This window comes from Mixophyes fleayi, chromosome 3, assembly GCF_038048845.1.
Source record: "Mixophyes fleayi isolate aMixFle1 chromosome 3, aMixFle1.hap1, whole genome shotgun sequence".
In the NCBI taxonomy this organism is placed as follows: domain Eukaryota; kingdom Metazoa; phylum Chordata; class Amphibia; order Anura; family Limnodynastidae; genus Mixophyes; species Mixophyes fleayi.
The window spans coordinates 66,528,882-66,546,741 of NC_134404.1; the positions used below are offsets into that span (position 1 = coordinate 66,528,882).

The window sequence follows — 17,860 nt, forward strand, 5'->3', positions numbered from 1 at the left end:
GGAACTAGAGAAACAGAGTGTGGAACTAAGGACACAGAGTTCAGAACTAGAGCAACAGAGTGTGGAACTAAGGACACAGAGTTCAGAACTAAAGCAACAGAGTGTGGAACTTAGGACACAGAGTTCAGAACTAGAGCAACAGAGTGTGGAACTTAGGACACAGAGTACAGAACTAGAGCAACAGAGTGTGGAACTAAGGACACAGAATTCAGAACTAGAGCAACAGAGTGTGGAACTAAGGTCACAGAGTGCTGAACTAGAGCAACAGAGTGTGGAACTAAGGACACAGAATTCAGAACTAGAGCAACAGAGTGTGGAACTTAGGACACAGAGTACAGAACTAGAGCAACAGAGTGTGGAACTAAGGACACAGAATTCAGAACTAGAGCAACAGAGTGTGGAACTAAGGTCACAGAGTGCTGAACTAGAGCAACAGAGTGTGGAACTAAGGACACAGAATTCAGAACTAGAGCAACAGAGTGTGGAACTAACTACACAGAGTGCAGAACCAGAGCAACAGAGTGTGGAACTAAGGAAACGGAGTTCAGGACTAGAGAAACAGAGTGTGGAACCTAGGACACAGAGTACAGAACTAGAGCAATGGAAATGAGATTGTGAAGAGTAAAAATGACACTTTAAAGTGCTGTCTGCTATGAACTTTTACATTTTTCTTCTAAGATGACCCTAGACAGAGCATAAACACACCTTTTTTCTTGCTGCTTCTCTTCTCAGCACTCTTGACAGGGGATATTGCAGATCCTTCCATCGTTTCTGGCTGCCCTGAGACCGCTGTGTGAACACCAACTTGTGCTGCCCAAGGAAACCAGAACAAAAGTAACATTAGATTTACAATTTAGTGAATTGTGAAAATGTTTCTGTTTTTTCTTTTGTCATTTGACCTGCACATTGCAACAGTAAGATGTACTATTTACCTGCAAAATTTAATTTATCAACATTTCCGAAGAAAGCAGCAGCGTGTCCATAAAGTAGCTAGCCCACTACTGCATAAACTAATTTGGTTATGTGAGCTTACCCCATACAATTTTAGCATCTGTAGCCTAGCACTGTCATTACATGGCTAACTCAAAAAAGTGACATGTCATTATTACTGCATGCTTCACTGAGAGCACAGGAAAAGAAACTTCCCATGTACCTTCTAGAATCTGATGGGCCAGGCTTGTCGCCTCCTCAGCTGACCGTTCTGTGGCCAGTCCCTTGGCATGCTCTGCAATCGCTGCAATAAGATCCACTGACCCAGAGCACTGCAAGTAGTTTCCAGTAAGGTACAGTTCACTGCAAGAGAAAATAGTGAGTAGAAGGCAGACAGTAGAAGTCATCGCTCCTGCAGTATTCCACAGCATTCTTCCTACCCATGGGTTTGGAGCCCATATTTTCAGTCACCTGACCCTGTTTCCTGTTGACGCTTCTATTTTCATGGATCATGTGTTAGTAAGAAATGTTGGCCATCAGTACAGTTTTATACAATTTTCATCAAAGTATTTTCAAGGGTTAGCCCTCTTCTCTTTCCTGACACCCTACAGTGATGGACAACAGGTGGCCCTCGAAGCCTTCACCTGAGTATCCAGCTCCTTCCCGCTTTATTGTCGGATTTGTGTGTTATAGCTTATAAAACTTGTTCAAACTGCATGCTATGTTATTACAGCTAGGTGTCTCTTTCTTTGCTTAAATGTTTTGTTTCAACTTATTACTGAGATTAATGGTGAGGTGCAGCTCATTTGAAGGCCCCTGAAGTCTATATCGCTGCCTATGTCTGTCCTACAGTGTTCCAATTACCACCCCTGTTACTTCACTGATAACACTGTAGCCGCTTCCCAGTTTTAAAGCTATTCGCTCTGATAATCCAGTTGGCCAAACACATGGAGTTACTGCAGGTATACAAGTGCTATTTTGGAGTGCAGGGGTCTCTCTCTGTGCTCAGGGGAGCAGGGTGTAAAAAAAATGCAAGATTATTTTTAATAAGGGCAATGGATCTATGCAATGCAGCCAACAATGGGGTTTGTACAATGGAGCTAGGAATGGAATCTAGAATTAATGCAAGTTGCAATCATCTGTGCAATGTGCTTGACAATATGATTGTGCAGTAGGGGGTGTAGTTCTCAGTATTTGTCTTTATTCTGTATGCATGGACAACTACATAGTACAACCTCTCTAGTATTCATGGCTACATTGAAGTGGATAGCACAGCAATGTGAATACTGGATGTATAATGACAAAAAAAGGGATTGGCCTAAATATTTGCCATCCATTTACTTAATTTTTTTTAAAAATTGAGTCTGCATGGTGTGGAGATGTGTACATACTAAACTAAATACTGAACATATGTTCCTAGTTACATTTCTTCTGGTTTCAATAATATTTTTTTCCTTTCAGTGTCTAAATGGGCAAAGATACAAGATAGGACTTGTTCTTAAAACACAATTATCAAGTAATAATAACCCTTTCAAAATGATATTGCTATAACAGCAGCAACAGAAAGCACTGAACCACATAATACCAGATGAATTGGCTAATGTTACACTCACTTCCTAGTCCACACGTTGGTGGAAATCTCATTAGTGACTTCAGAAAAATACATCTTTTCACAAAGGTCAGCAGCCAAACCAGGATACATTACCTGACTGCCGACTCTGCCAACAGTTTACCCAGTAAGGCTCTGTCACTCACCGGACTGTGAGTGCTTCTTCCCGGACTATTAGGAACCGTGGACGTCCTCTATCCTGAGGGACTGCGCATGCGCAGCCCTTTCCAAACCTTCAGTGTATGTTCCTTTAACTTAATTGGCAGATCAGGCAACCTCCCTATATTAAGCACCTGTGGTCAACACCACGTTGCCTGATCTTGGAGTCTCATTCCCCATGAGTCTCTGAAGGTGTTCCTGTGTTTCCTTGTTTATTCAGCCCTGCTGATTCCTGTGGTTTCCAAGCCACTTCTACCTCTGTGGTTTCCAAACCACTTCTGCTACTGTGGTTCCCATACCACTTCTACCATCTACTGTATCATCGTGACTGTGAGCTGATTCCTATCCGCTGCCTCCGTGCACTACAGTCTTCTAATCACTTCAACTCTACCAGGTATCATTGGGACTGTTAGCTGATGCCTATCCGCTGCCTCCGTGCATTACAGGCTTCAACCACATCCACTCACCTGTTCATGATTGTGACTGCCAGCTGATTCCTATCCGCTGCCTCCGTGCACTACAGGCTTCAACCTGCTACTCGTCTGTGTTTCATCATCGTGACTGTTTGGCTGATTCCTATCCGCTGCCTCCGTGCACTACAGTCTTCAACCTGCAACTCGTCTGTGTTTCATCGTGACTGTTTAGCTGATTCCTATCCGCTGCCTCTGTGCGCTTCAGTCTTCAGTCCTTGTCTACTCTACCGTGTTTCCTTGAGTCTGCTGCCACTATTGCTACCCGCTACTCTCCGTGATCATCTGTTCCAGTTCAACTCTGCTCCGGTGTTCCATCGTTACTGCACCTGCTGGTTGCTATTGGTTACCTCCGTGTTCCCGCAGAGACCCGCTGCTGTTACTTCTCAGCGCTACTCATTCATCTACTGCTGATCCGCTCTCCACGCCTTCCTGTGTTCCCTGCTGGTCTACCTACCTGTGCGCTGCACCTGCTAGACCCCTGCTTCACCCATCCAGGGACTTGTATCCTGCTGGCCTCCTGCCCTTCAGGTATCTCTGCACTCCTGTCTGACTGCCTTCTCCTGAACCACGGTATGCATACTTCCCATTGACTGTGCTGTGTATTGCATACCTTGCTGGACTGTGTTGGTTCTCCTCTGGAGTGTACTATCCGCTGAGTCTATTGCCATCATTGACTGTGTTATCTTATGCCGGATTACTTCAAGAGACTTTCTATATTGGCAGTGTTGTTCAGTCATTTATACATTTATATTGTGCATATTACTGTGGATCAAAGTCAAGGTGCCCGTGTATATATTGTGTTGCAGTCTCTCCCCGTGCACCTCCTCACATATATATTCAGTAGTACAACTTGCTAGTGGCAGACCACTGACTCCTGTTTACAGTTTCACCTGTTCCAGTATCCTCTCACATAGCAGTGGTACAACTTGCTAACGCAGACCACTGACTCCCCGGATACCTCCACTTGGATTCCATTCCTTCACTCTGACAGCGGTACAACTTGCTATCCGCAGACCGCTGACTCTCATCACCTCCTCGTTTCTGTTGGACATTCCTCCTCACTATAGCAGTGGTACAACTTGCTACCGCAGACCACTGACTACCTTCACATGTCCTTTGTCCATACAGTTCCTCGTGTATTACTACCTCCATATTGCCAGTGCTGCTAGTCATAGACTTTCCTGAGCATCTCATCATCTGCTATTTCCTGTTCCGTGATCACCCTGCTACCAGAGTACCATATTACCACCTATACTGCTCTGGTAAGCCTATCACCTGGTGATCCCTGGGTAAAGACTCCTAGTGCCCGTGACAGTAAGATCAGGCCATGACAGACCCAGATACGGAACCTACTGCTAAAGAGATGCTGCAGCATCTGGTCAGCCGTGTGGAGCAACAGGATGCTCGCCAACAGCTGTTACTTCAATGTTACCAATCGTTAACCTCCCAAGGAACATCTGGACAGACTGTTACAGCTAGTATTGAAGCTCCTGTGCTTTCCTCCGTTTCCCCAGTGCCATCCCAGGTGTCTACAGCTCCTACGCTTCACCTGCCTACTCCGTCAAAATATGACGGGGACCCCAAAACTTGTAGAGGTTTCCTTAACCAATGTTCAGTCCATTTTGAACTCCAACCTCAAAATTTTTCTACCCATCGTTCCAGAGTGGCCTATCTTATCTCATTGTTTTCTGGACAAGCCCTGGCTTGGGCCTCCCCTCTGTGGGAAAGAAACGATCCAATTCTACAAGATAGTGCCAAATTCATTTCCACGTTCCGAAGTGTGTTCGATGAACCAGGTCGTGTGACCTCCGCTGCTTCCAGCATTCTTCGTTTGCGACAAGGCTCCCATACAGTAGGACAGTATGTCATTCAATTTAGGATCTTAGCCTCTGAACTTCAGTGGAACACTGAAGCATTAGTTGCCGCCTTCTGGCAGGGGCTCTCCGATAAAATTAAAGATGCACTGACTACCCAAGAGCTTCCTTCGTCACTAGAAGATTTGATCTCTCTTTGCCATCGTGTAGACATGAGATTTCGTGAAAGAGAATCTGAGAAAACAACTTCTGCTAAAGCACCTCTTCGTTTAAACCCTCAATTTCGTCCAGTTTCACCTTCTGTGATTCCCATGGAGATAGGACGTTCCAAATTATCTTTAGAAGAGAGGAAACGAAGAGTAAAGAATAGACTCTGTATCTATTGTGCTGATTCCACACATATGCTCAGTTCTTGCCCTAAGAAATCGGGAAATGCCAGGCCCTAACTAGTTCTGGAGAGGTGAAGTTAGGGTCCCTGGAGTCCTCTCCATTGTCTATGAAATCTAAAGTCTGCGCTTTCGATGTTACGATTTCCTTTGCTACCAAATCCTTTGAGTCACAGGCATTGATTGATTCCGGAGCAGCAGGAAATTTCATTTCTAAATCACTAGTGAATCAATGGTCCCTACCAGTGATCACTTTAAAAACACCCATTACTGTGACGGCTATAGATGGATCACGTCTCATCAATGGTCTCATCACCCAGAGTACGTCTCCAGTAACCCTTCAGATTGGTGTACTACACCATGAAGAAATTTCGTTTTTAATTCTTCCTGTTACGACAAGTCCGATTGTCTTAGGCCTTCCATGGCTTCAATGTCACTCTCCCCAGATTGACTGGCGCACCCCTCAAGTTACGTCTTGGGGGCCTGAATGTCACCATCGTTGTCTCTCTCAAGTTATTCCTCTTAAAGTACAGCAATCTTCCATCTCATCTTCCTCCCCGGGACTCCCTCCTCAGTATGCTTCATTTGCCGATGTGTTTGATAAAGCTCAGTCTGAACGTCTTCCTCCTCATCGTTCTTGGGATTGTCCGATCGACCTTCTACCTGGCAAGACTCCTCCCAGGGGTCGGGTCTATCCTCTCTCGTTACCTGAAACTCAAGCCACATCTGAGTACATACAGGAGAATCTCCAGCGTGGGTTCATTCGACCTTCCACCTCTCCCGCTGGAGCTGGGTTCTTCTTCGTCAAAAAGAAGGATGGATCATTACGCCCTTGTATAGATTTTCGTGGACTCAACGCCATTACTATCAAGAATCGGTATCCCATTCCGCTGATCACTGAGCTATTTGATCGCATCAAGGGAGCCCGGATATTTACTAAGTTGGATCTTCGTGGTGCCTACAATTTAATTAGAATCCGTTCCGGTGACGAATGGAAGACCGCGTTTAACACCAGAGATGGGCATTACGAATATTTAGTAATGCCCTTCGGGCTGTGTAATGCCCCCGCAGTTTTCCAGGGTTTCATCAATGAGATCTTTCGGGACTTATTATATGTATGTGTCGTTGTCTACCTGGACGACATATTGATCTTCTCACAGGACCTGCCTTCTCATCACCAACATGTGGCAGAGGTCCTCTCCAGACTACGGAAAAACTCGTTGTTCTGTAAATTGGAAAAATGTTCATTCGAGTTACCCCAGATTCCATTCTTGGGGTATATAGTTTCCGGAGTTGGCCTGAAGATGGATCCAGACAAAGTAAATGCTGTACTACATTGGCCTCAGCCAACTACTCTTCGTGCCATCCAGCGTTTTTTAGGTTTTGCCAATTACTATAGACGCTTCATTCAAGACTTCTCATCCATTGCATCTCCCATTGTGGCCTTAACTCGGAAAGGGGCTAATACTAAGCAATGGTCATCTGAGGCTCTCCAAGCCTTTCAAATCCTCAAAGAGTCCTTCTCGTCTGCTCCCATTCTGCGACAACCTGATGTGACACTTCCCTTCTTCCTAGAAGTAGATGCCTCTAATGTGGGCTTAGGAGCTATTCTCTCCCAACGCTCGGAGCAACAAAAATTACATCCTTGTGCCTTCTACTCTCGGGGTCTTCTGCCCGCAGAGAAAAACTATACTATCGGGGACAAGGAGTTGCTGGCCATCAAAGCTGCATTAGAGGAATGGAGATACTTGTTGGAAGGAGCTCGCCATCCGGTGACGATCTTCACGGATCATAAGAACTTGTCATATTTGCAATCTGCTCAATGCTTGAACCCTCGTCAAGCAAGATGGTCTCTTTTCTTTTCCCGTTTTGAATTAATTATAACCTTCAAACCAGCTGCTAAGAACAAGAAAGCTGACGCTCTATCTCGAGCTTTTGTGACGTCCTCTGATGTAGAAGAGGTTCCCAACCATGCTATTCTAGACCCCAAATGTATTTCTCTGGCTGCTTCATCCACCAAAATGCTACCATTTGGGAAGACCCTCGTGCCTCCTACTCTGAGGAGGAAAATCCTTTCGTGGTTTCATGCCTCTCGTTTTTCTGGACACGCCGGTGAACATAAGACCTTTGAGATTCTCTCTCGTAGTTACTGGTGGCCTTCAATGAGGAGAGACGTCAAAGAGTTTATTGCTTCCTGTGATTTATGTTCTCAGTTCAAATCCTCCCGCAGAACTCCAGCAGGGTTGCTGCGACCACTACCCATTCCGTCCAAGCCTTGGACCCATATTAGTATGGATTTCGTTACTGATTTGCCACCAAGTAAGAATCACAATACTATTTGGGTAGTGGTAGACAGATTTTCGAAGATGGCTCATTTCGTCCCTCTGTCCGGTTTACCTTCCTCGTCTACTCTGGCTGAACATTTCATTAAAGAAATCTTCCGCATCCATGGATGTCCGTCTGAGATTGTGTCAGATAGAGGAGTACAATTCGTTTCCAGATTCTGGCGGGCCCTTTGTAAAACCTTGGGCATACGATTAGCACTCTCATCGTCTTACCATCCGCAATCTAACGGACAAACGGAACGAGTCAATCAAGATCTTGAGACTTTTATTAGGATGTTCTCTTCAGCCAACCAAGACAACTGGGTAGAATTGCTCCCTTGGGCTGAATTCGCCCATAACAACATGTACCATGAGTCATCATCCAAAACTCCATTCTTTGTGGTCTACGGTCACCATCCGTCCTTTCCGGAATTTCCTGCCCTCCCGCCCACCCAAGTTCCTGCTGTGGAGACTGCTTGTCAGACCTTCAAAAATATCTGGTCTCAGGTCAAAACCTGTTTAAAGAAGACATCTAACAAATATAAGTCTTTCGCAGATAAGAAGAGGCGGGCTATTCCACCACTAAAAATTGGAGATCGTGTCTGGTTATCTACCAAAAATATTCGTTTGAAGGTTCCATCTATGAAATTCGCCCCTCGTTTTATTGGTCCATATAGGATCATTCAAGTTATCAATCCAGTATGTGTTAAACTTCTTCTTCCTAAGAATCTTCGGATCTCCAATGCCTTCCATGTGTCCTTGCTCAAACCTCTCATCATCAACCGTTTCTCGACTCCTTCCTCAGCACCGCAGCCAGTTCAAGTTCATCAGGAGGAGGATTTCGAGATTACTGAGGTATTGGATGCAAAAATTTCGCGAGGAGTCCTCCGTTTCCTCGTTCATTGGAAGGGCTTTGGTCCTGAAGAGCGTTCATGGATCAAAGCTGAAGATCTTAATGCTCCTGCCCTTCTGAAGAAGTTTTATTCCAAAAATCCGGACAAGCCCGGTTCCAGGCGTTCTGTGCCCACCTTTAAAAGGGGGGGTACTGTCACTCACCGGACTGTGAGTGCTTCTTCCCGGACTATTAGGAACCGTGGACGTCCTCTATCCTGAGGGACTGCGCATGCGCAGCCCTTTCCAAACCTTCAGTGTATGTTCCTTTAACTTAATTGGCAGATCAGGCAACCTCCCTATATTAAGCACCTGTGGTCAACACCACGTTGCCTGATCTTGGAGTCTCATTCCCCATGAGTCTCTGAAGGTGTTCCTGTGTTTCCTTGTTTATTCAGCCCTGCTGATTCCTGTGGTTTCCAAGCCACTTCTACCTCTGTGGTTTCCAAACCACTTCTGCTACTGTGGTTCCCATACCACTTCTACCATCTACTGTATCATCGTGACTGTGAGCTGATTCCTATCCGCTGCCTCCGTGCACTACAGTCTTCTAATCACTTCAACTCTACCAGGTATCATTGGGACTGTTAGCTGATGCCTATCCGCTGCCTCCGTGCATTACAGGCTTCAACCACATCCACTCACCTGTTCATGATTGTGACTGCCAGCTGATTCCTATCCGCTGCCTCCGTGCACTACAGGCTTCAACCTGCTACTCGTCTGTGTTTCATCATCGTGACTGTTTGGCTGATTCCTATCCGCTGCCTCCGTGCACTACAGTCTTCAACCTGCAACTCGTCTGTGTTTCATCGTGACTGTTTAGCTGATTCCTATCCGCTGCCTCTGTGCGCTTCAGTCTTCAGTCCTTGTCTACTCTACCGTGTTTCCTTGAGTCTGCTGCCACTATTGCTACCCGCTACTCTCCGTGATCATCTGTTCCAGTTCAACTCTGCTCCGGTGTTCCATCGTTACTGCACCTGCTGGTTGCTATTGGTTACCTCCGTGTTCCCGCAGAGACCCGCTGCTGTTACTTCTCAGCGCTACTCATTCATCTACTGCTGATCCGCTCTCCACGCCTTCCTGTGTTCCCTGCTGGTCTACCTACCTGTGCGCTGCACCTGCTAGACCCCTGCTTCACCCATCCAGGGACTTGTATCCTGCTGGCCTCCTGCCCTTCAGGTATCTCTGCACTCCTGTCTGACTGCCTTCTCCTGAACCACGGTATGCATACTTCCCATTGACTGTGCTGTGTATTGCATACCTTGCTGGACTGTGTTGGTTCTCCTCTGGAGTGTACTATCCGCTGAGTCTATTGCCATCATTGACTGTGTTATCTTATGCCGGATTACTTCAAGAGACTTTCTATATTGGCAGTGTTGTTCAGTCATTTATACATTTATATTGTGCATATTACTGTGGATCAAAGTCAAGGTGCCCGTGTATATATTGTGTTGCAGTCTCTCCCCGTGCACCTCCTCACATATATATTCAGTAGTACAACTTGCTAGTGGCAGACCACTGACTCCTGTTTACAGTTTCACCTGTTCCAGTATCCTCTCACATAGCAGTGGTACAACTTGCTAACGCAGACCACTGACTCCCCGGATACCTCCACTTGGATTCCATTCCTTCACTCTGACAGCGGTACAACTTGCTATCCGCAGACCGCTGACTCTCATCACCTCCTCGTTTCTGTTGGACATTCCTCCTCACTATAGCAGTGGTACAACTTGCTACCGCAGACCACTGACTACCTTCACATGTCCTTTGTCCATACAGTTCCTCGTGTATTACTACCTCCATATTGCCAGTGCTGCTAGTCATAGACTTTCCTGAGCATCTCATCATCTGCTATTTCCTGTTCCGTGATCACCCTGCTACCAGAGTACCATATTACCACCTATACTGCTCTGGTAAGCCTATCACCTGGTGATCCCTGGGTAAAGACTCCTAGTGCCCGTGACAGGCTCCAGTAGGAGGGCCAAGGTTACAGTAACACAGACTAAGAGACGCCAGCTTCGTGTTCCCTTCCAGCGCATGGACAAGGCCTTGGATGCCTTCATCTCGGAACCTGACAAACAAGGGGATGTTATATAGGCTGTGATGTGACCCTGAATCCTTTATGTAGGTAAGTGTCTTACTCATTGTAATCCAAGAGTACAGACGTCAACTGGCTGTATCTGATTGCTTTCCCCAGCCTCTCCGCCGACCAAACATCAATCCCACAGTCTAGAGCTTCCAGTCTCATGAATGGATAAGATGTTCTCCCGCTCAACTCCAGTAATATGGCCTGCAGGGAGAAGAGACCATATACCGTATATATACAAGTATTTATATTTGCAATGCAGCTGAACAATTTGTTCCAATTATGAAAATGTTTAAAACAGTGCACTTAATACTTTATTTACCTGTTGTCTTATCACAGTGGTGCTGCCATCAATTTCCTTACATAGTTTAAGAATCGTATGATTTTGTTAGCATTTTTACCAATAGTATGAAAATGTGTGTTCAGTTGTATGCAGTGAAAACTGAAGGTCACGCGTTATTATTGATGTATGTGATCTCATAGTCAAACTTACGAGGCTGGCGACATCCTGGTTACTGAGAGGTATTCCCCATATGCATAAGTCTGTCCCAAGCATGTATCGTTCATCCCGGATTGTCAGCAACAGTGGCCTTAATAGAACCGGAGCAGAACTATCTGAGGAACTCTCAGGACAGGACAGAATGATCTGCAGGAACACAGTGTATAATATTATTATTTGTAACGATGCCACAGACTCAGTAAATAAGCAGCTGATTTGTGTAATTCTTCCATTAAATGACAGAGGCCACTGATATGTTCCATATCCATACAAACTAACAAGAATAACAAACCCTACAAAACTACAATCCTGAGATAACAATCCCTGCAGATTACTTCAGTACAAAGTTTCTCAACATTTGGTGCCTGAGCCTGTGATGTTATCTTAATGTAATATAAACATGTGTAGCACCTGCACACAAGCACTTTCTGTAGTAGGGAGGAGGTGGTGATACGTGGATGTCTGTGTCTTCTCTGGGCATGGATGATGACGCAGCACCTGAACCTATAAGAGTCTTCCTGCTTCAATCTTCCTGTTTGACATGAGTGTCTACATAATCAGTGCTGCAGACTGCCATCGGTGGATGTGCTTATATCTATATGACAAACGTAATCACTAGCCTAGGTGCTAGAGAGAACCTGCTGCTGTGGCCAAGCGGCAGGACCATACTTGCCAACTTTTCCTTGTTGGCTTCAGGGAGATCCGGGGTGAGGTGGGCCTGCGGCGGCGGGGCTTGACGAATCGCACTATTTTGGCCCCACCCCCTAAATGATTGTCACAATTTTTGACAATTACTGCAAGGGCTAAGATGATGCGATATTTGCGACATTATAGCGCACCATTTATCTATTGTGGGGACGAGAACCGGGAGGTCTCCAAGAAAATGATTGATTGATTAAATCTTAGTCTCCATGAAAATGGCCACCTCCATAGGCCTCAATACATGGACATAGGACACAATTTCTGAACTGTGTCATCATGCCACAGATGGCAAAGCCAACCATGTCTTGTACTGGCTCAGTATCAGGGAGAATGCCAGACTCTTCAGGTAGTGAGGGAGATCACCCCTATTTCAGGGAGTCTCCCTGACATTCAGGGAGAGTTGGCAAGTATGGGCAGGACCCATGACAGGAGCAGCACTTTGTGACAATACACCTTGATCTATTGGATTTATTCTTTGTTTTATAGTTAACGAGCACACTCCAATTTCCTGATTAGATTGTTTTAAGCTATCACACACGTCATTGTATTGTGTAGAGGGAGAGATGAGGGGACATAGTGGTGACATGAGGCATAGGTGAAGGGACACAGGGGAGAGGTGGGGGACACAGAGGAAGAAATTGATGTCTTTGTATTTTGCTAAAATACATCTTAAATCCACTGCCTGTTCAGTTCACCTGTGTACGAGCCTACTGGTAGGCCTTCAAGAGGTAGCCACCCTGGGCCCAAGATTGCTCTCGATGGCACTGAATGCATACAATCTGCCCACCTGCACCATTTGCCTGGAATTCATTCAGTTATGAGAGTGTCTAACATGCTAATCAACCCATCTAGTATGCTAATAAGTAGGCCTTTACCTTTCCACCAGCAACCCTGCTGTATTTCAGGACTAGATCAGTGAAGAGCACTGAGAGCACATATGTGGAGTAGGGAGAGGTAGCTGAATGGAGGGCGTAGGAATTAATTTTGCATAAAATTATGTGACATAAACAATGTGCAAGTGGTGAATGAATAATTGGAGAGAGCAGGGTGGGCTCATTTTATAAGGCTCATTTAGGGTTTTCCAACAAGCTGGCAAGCTACCAGTAGTCAGGAGCTGTACCTGATGAGATGCTGTTAAAAGGGTGCTAGACAGTTCACTCTCTCAGACCTGGGGAGGAGTTTGGTGCCTCCTGAGAGACACTGCAAATGGTGAGCAATTAGCTCTCTATTTTGTATGTGTGTGGGACACAAGATCCTTCACAGGAGAGAGGGTGTTTGTGTGTGCTTAGTTAGTGCTGGATAGGCAATGTGTTTATTTCAAAGTTTTCTTTATTTATTCCTGCTTAATAAAACTGTCTAAAGCCAGTTGTACCAAAACCTTGGACTTGTTTTACTTCTCTGCTGCTGTACACTACCATCTACCCCCAGAAGATGGCACCTGTTCCCCTAACCCGGTTAAAGTTCCTATGCAGAGATTTTTTTTAATTTGAATTGAACAACCACCTACAGATACTGCACTGCCCTTGAATTGCTCACTTTACTCTGTAAAGTGGCTATTTTCCACTAATCCTCAGTTCTGAGTCTCAAATAATAATAGTAATATTCTGAACAATAACTGTGTAATAAATCAAGCTTTAAAAATTACCCTGGTTACAGTGAATTCCCCAGTGGCTTAATTCTTTGGGAAATGTCACATTTATGAACCTCAATAATGTAATGCCATCACATTCACTTTATAGTTGTGCAACAATCTACATTTGTGAGTGAGTGTGGGATGTTTTTTCACCCACAAAAACGTTCAGCACTGGATTTTGAGTCTTGTTATTCCCGATTATTGTTTTTGTTAAACCCAAGCTTACCTTAAGGTAGTTGGAGCCATTTTGGATGCATTTTTTGAGGGCACAAGTGATGGTGGGGCTGGCAGAGGACTGGCACTGGGCACAGTGATTCTCATATGTTTTCAGAAATTTCTTCAGTACTGCGGTATCTATTACTTTACCTCCTGCTCCTTTTCCCTTTATCTTGCTTTTCTGAGGCATTTCATCTATACCATATCTGCAACTGATTAAACATGCAACATTTATACCCAAAACATACTAAGCAGTCACCCTCAAACCTGTCCCCGGAGAGCAGCTCTGCCAGCTTTGGGCAACATGATAGTTCTCAGGTAACATATTAGATCATATTATGAAATCATCTTATGAAGCACAACTATGGGACTAACCATACCTCGAAATCATCTTAAAAACTGATTAACCTCAAACAGTAGATTAAGCCATGACTGACTATTAAGCGGCAGAGGTATTGCCTTTTAATGATAGACTAAATTGCTACACAGCCTGAGTGTGTGCTCAGTGGTTATTACTCTGTGACAATCACTAGGATGACCCTGGTCAGGAGGGCTAACGGTTGCCCACCAGGGACCTAAGTTCTGTGCTACATGAATAATAGTGCCATGCCATTGTGTTATATCCACAGTCATATGTTCATGTTGTAGGTCCCATAAGTAACCTTTGTATTAGAGGCTAAATTACCAAATCATTTTGCTTGTAATTTACCAAGAATGTTCTGTAATGGTTTATCGGAGGTCTGGTGGGGGGAATGTATGCTGGGCAGGCTCCTGTCAGCGATGGGTAACAAGCGGGCCCTCACCTGTGGCCCCCAGCTCCTTCCTGCTTTATTGTTAGATTTGTTTGATCCAGCTTGTAACACTTGTTGAAAATGCCTGTTGATATGTTATTACAGATAGGAGTCTCTTTTGTTGATTAAATATATTGTTTACATGTAATACTGAGATTAAGGGCAATACTCCACTTTAATAAATATATTAGCACAGAGAATACCGTTAATTACCTGGGACTGCATCCAAAAGACGTAAGAGAAAGAGCACCAAGCCTTTGGCCAATTGTGAAAAAATAGGGATATTTCCAGAGATAAACAATTCCAAGGACATTGCTTTCAACCCCATAAATTATGGACAGTTGGTAAGTGTGTGTGTGTGTGTGTGTGTGTGTGTGTGTGTGTGTGTATATATATATATATATATATATATATATATATATACGGACTGGTCTTCTCCCCTAAGCACATAAGATCTGTGGAAGAGCTGGGGTGTATATGAAGTTCTTTGCCCACGTAACGTTAACTGACCATAAACTAAAGTTCATTTTTCATAATATTTACAAGGGCAACTGAAAAGATGCTTTGTGTACGAAGGAATGTTTATTAGACGATATGCAGGATATACAGACCACATAATCTCTCTTACAAATATATCTGTGTGTTAATAAACAAAAAATTCTTTAAATGCTGTGAAAAAAGTGTAATGAGACTATTTAGTAGGTTATTGTTTTACAGGGGGACTGCAGTAGTCAGTTCAATAAAATATAGAAATCTTCATAATTTGGATAACACAATTAAGCACCGGCTCATTGCTCGCCCACTAACTTCCTTTGAGTACCTATGCCTTTGTCACTCATCCACGGCTGACCTAATATCTACCCTCTATTCTGAACTCTCCCTGGCTACATTGGATCAAAAGGACCCCAATGAGTTGGGCTTGGGAAAGAGATATTGGGGAGACCGTCGACCCAGATGATTGGAGTGAAATTCGTGAGAATGCTGCTTCTAGCTCCTAATATGTCAAAATAAAAAAAAATGTTTATAAGGTCCTATATTGCTGGTATTACGTCCCAATGCGTCTTAAAAAATGTTACCAGACACCTCTGACCGTTGTTGGAGAAATTGCTCCCTGGAAGGGACATTTATCCATATCTGGTGGGATTGCCTGAAAATTGTCTGGTTTTTGGCACGATATAAATAACTTGATAACTGCAATACTTCAGATTTCGGTCCCAATGGGTGTACTCGTAATTACGTCATGGGGTACAGCCAAAAATTTTATTTGCCAAGCCCCATCCCCCTTCGTCCACACAGTCCACTTCCCCTCCGAGAACTGCCGGGGTGGGGGGGGGAAATAGCAAAAGTGGGCAAGTATGCCCTATATAATCTATAATAAGAGTATGGCAGTATAAATTATTGGGGGTTATAACCACATATTGACTGTGTTCCTTCCATGTTGATTTGGATAGTATTACAAATAATAATAACTTTATTTACAAAACGCTTTCTCCCAATAGGACTCAAGGCACTTTACATTTGCAGAGTAAGACAATTGACATTCAGTGACATGGGACATAAGGTAAAGATGGCCCTGCTCAAATGAGCATAGTGCTATACAGTGCTCTACTCCCCTCTTGTTTAGTTTCTGCATTTTACTATTCCAGAGTAATATGAAACAATAACAATCTTTGTTTTTAGACATCAGTATAACTATATGACTATAAATACAATATATATGGAGATAGAGGTGGAGCGCTCTTATTGCAGCTGCCTAGATAGAGGACTGAATAACACCCTTTGATTCAGAAAATATAGATACAAATACAAAAATTCCGCATCAAATGGCGCTACAATATATATTGAGATATATTGCACATGAGAAATAAAGTCATTAAAGTTATTATGGAGTAGTAGTCTTATTGAGACATAGTCCTCAAAGTTCATCAAAATGTTGTTTTCACAAAATATGTTCAGTTTTGATGTTGTTTTCATTCAATGAAGTTCAGATTGCATATAATGAAAGAGAAAAAGAGAGACAAAAAAGTCCCATAGTGCATTATCTTTTTAAACATATATTTATTTCAAATCATCATTAAAATATATTTAAATGAAAGAGTAATATACAAAGTATTATTTTCCTTTTTAAAGTGTGTCCTGAAAGAGTAAGAAATGGCTGCTCACCAGAGATGACCGATGGTCTGCATATATAATATATGGGTCTTGAAAACCGGGTCTCCTTCCATGAAGAACCTCCTTCAATGGTGACACAAACAGAACTCAGGTTTCAGGATCCACACTACACCAACGCGTTTTGACCCACCTGGGGTCTTTGTCAAAGTATATACATATTTTGTGAAAACAACATTTTGATGAACTTTGAGGACTATGTCTCAATAAGACTACTACTCCATAATACCTTTAATAACTTTATTTCTCATGTGCAATATATCTCAATTTATATTGTAGCGCCATTTGATGTGGAATTTTTGTATTTATAACTATATGACTGTTTGTGTTCAGACAGTCAGCATTTACCTGGTAGAAGAGAGGTCTGGGAAGTGCAGGCAGACTCTGGCATTCAATTGCTGTTTCTATGGTACCTACAAACTTCTCAACAAGAGTTCAGTCCTCTAATCATAGACTGAGTAGTGGGTGTGTTCCCAGCCCAGCCACACCTGCTGCCCTCTACATAACAGTATGTAGCATGGTTTTCTGATCACACAAAACTGTTTTACCACACGTCCCTTTTTTGAAACTGGAATTTTGTAACAATAATAATTCAGACTAAGTAATAGATTGAAATAAAAATAGAAGACAAAAATCAATAGAATATAACTTTTCTGTCTTATGTGCATCTGTAAAACATATGTTTGAGGTTATTTTGTTTTTTTTTCTGTAACTACAAAATGCTTCTATTAAAAATATAAATAAAAAAAAGTATATAATTTTTCAAAATTCTAGGTGTTGATCCAGAGGTCAATTTCATTGAATTGAAAGACCCCACAGAAGGTTCTGTAGTAGAAAAAGGCAGCTTGGAATCAAAACATATGAATTATCTAAATACCCAGTAAATGAAATAAATATAAAATATTAAAATATGAACTATCAGTGTTTTTGTCTAGTTTAAGGATTCTTACCATTGTCTTTATGAGAATTATTATTACAAACAGTGTTATTTTCAGAATGCAGTTGATTGGACAGATCTGGCCTTCAGCTATACTAGTAGTGGGGAGGGAGTTCATTGTTAATTAGTATCCTATTGCCTGTACAGTTTACAAATCACTTCATTTTAATTATGTTACTGTTGTCTATTTAAACATATACTTAGGGTCCAGTATAATAATAATAATATATAATTATTATTA

At 43.2% G+C, this 17,860-nt stretch overlaps 1 protein-coding gene across 1 annotated transcript in view; it reads right to left on the bottom strand.

Moving 5' to 3' along the window:
* The window catches only part of LOC142143632 (uncharacterized), a 32,355-nt gene extending 18,346 nt beyond the window's left edge, over positions 1-14,009 (bottom strand). Inside the window, exons 1-7 of the mRNA XM_075201616.1 lie at positions 13,733-14,009; positions 11,166-11,318; positions 10,728-10,876; positions 10,553-10,657; positions 2,636-2,671; positions 1,154-1,293; positions 706-810 (exon numbers count right to left, since the gene is read on the bottom strand). Of these exons, the coding sequence (XP_075057717.1) occupies positions 706-810; positions 1,154-1,293; positions 2,636-2,671; positions 10,553-10,657; positions 10,728-10,876; positions 11,166-11,318; positions 13,733-13,912 (868 nt within the window). The 5' untranslated portion in view covers positions 13,913-14,009. The remainder of the gene's footprint in view (positions 1-705; positions 811-1,153; positions 1,294-2,635; positions 2,672-10,552; positions 10,658-10,727; positions 10,877-11,165; positions 11,319-13,732) is intronic.
* Positions 14,010-17,860: the final 3,851 nt, after the last annotated feature.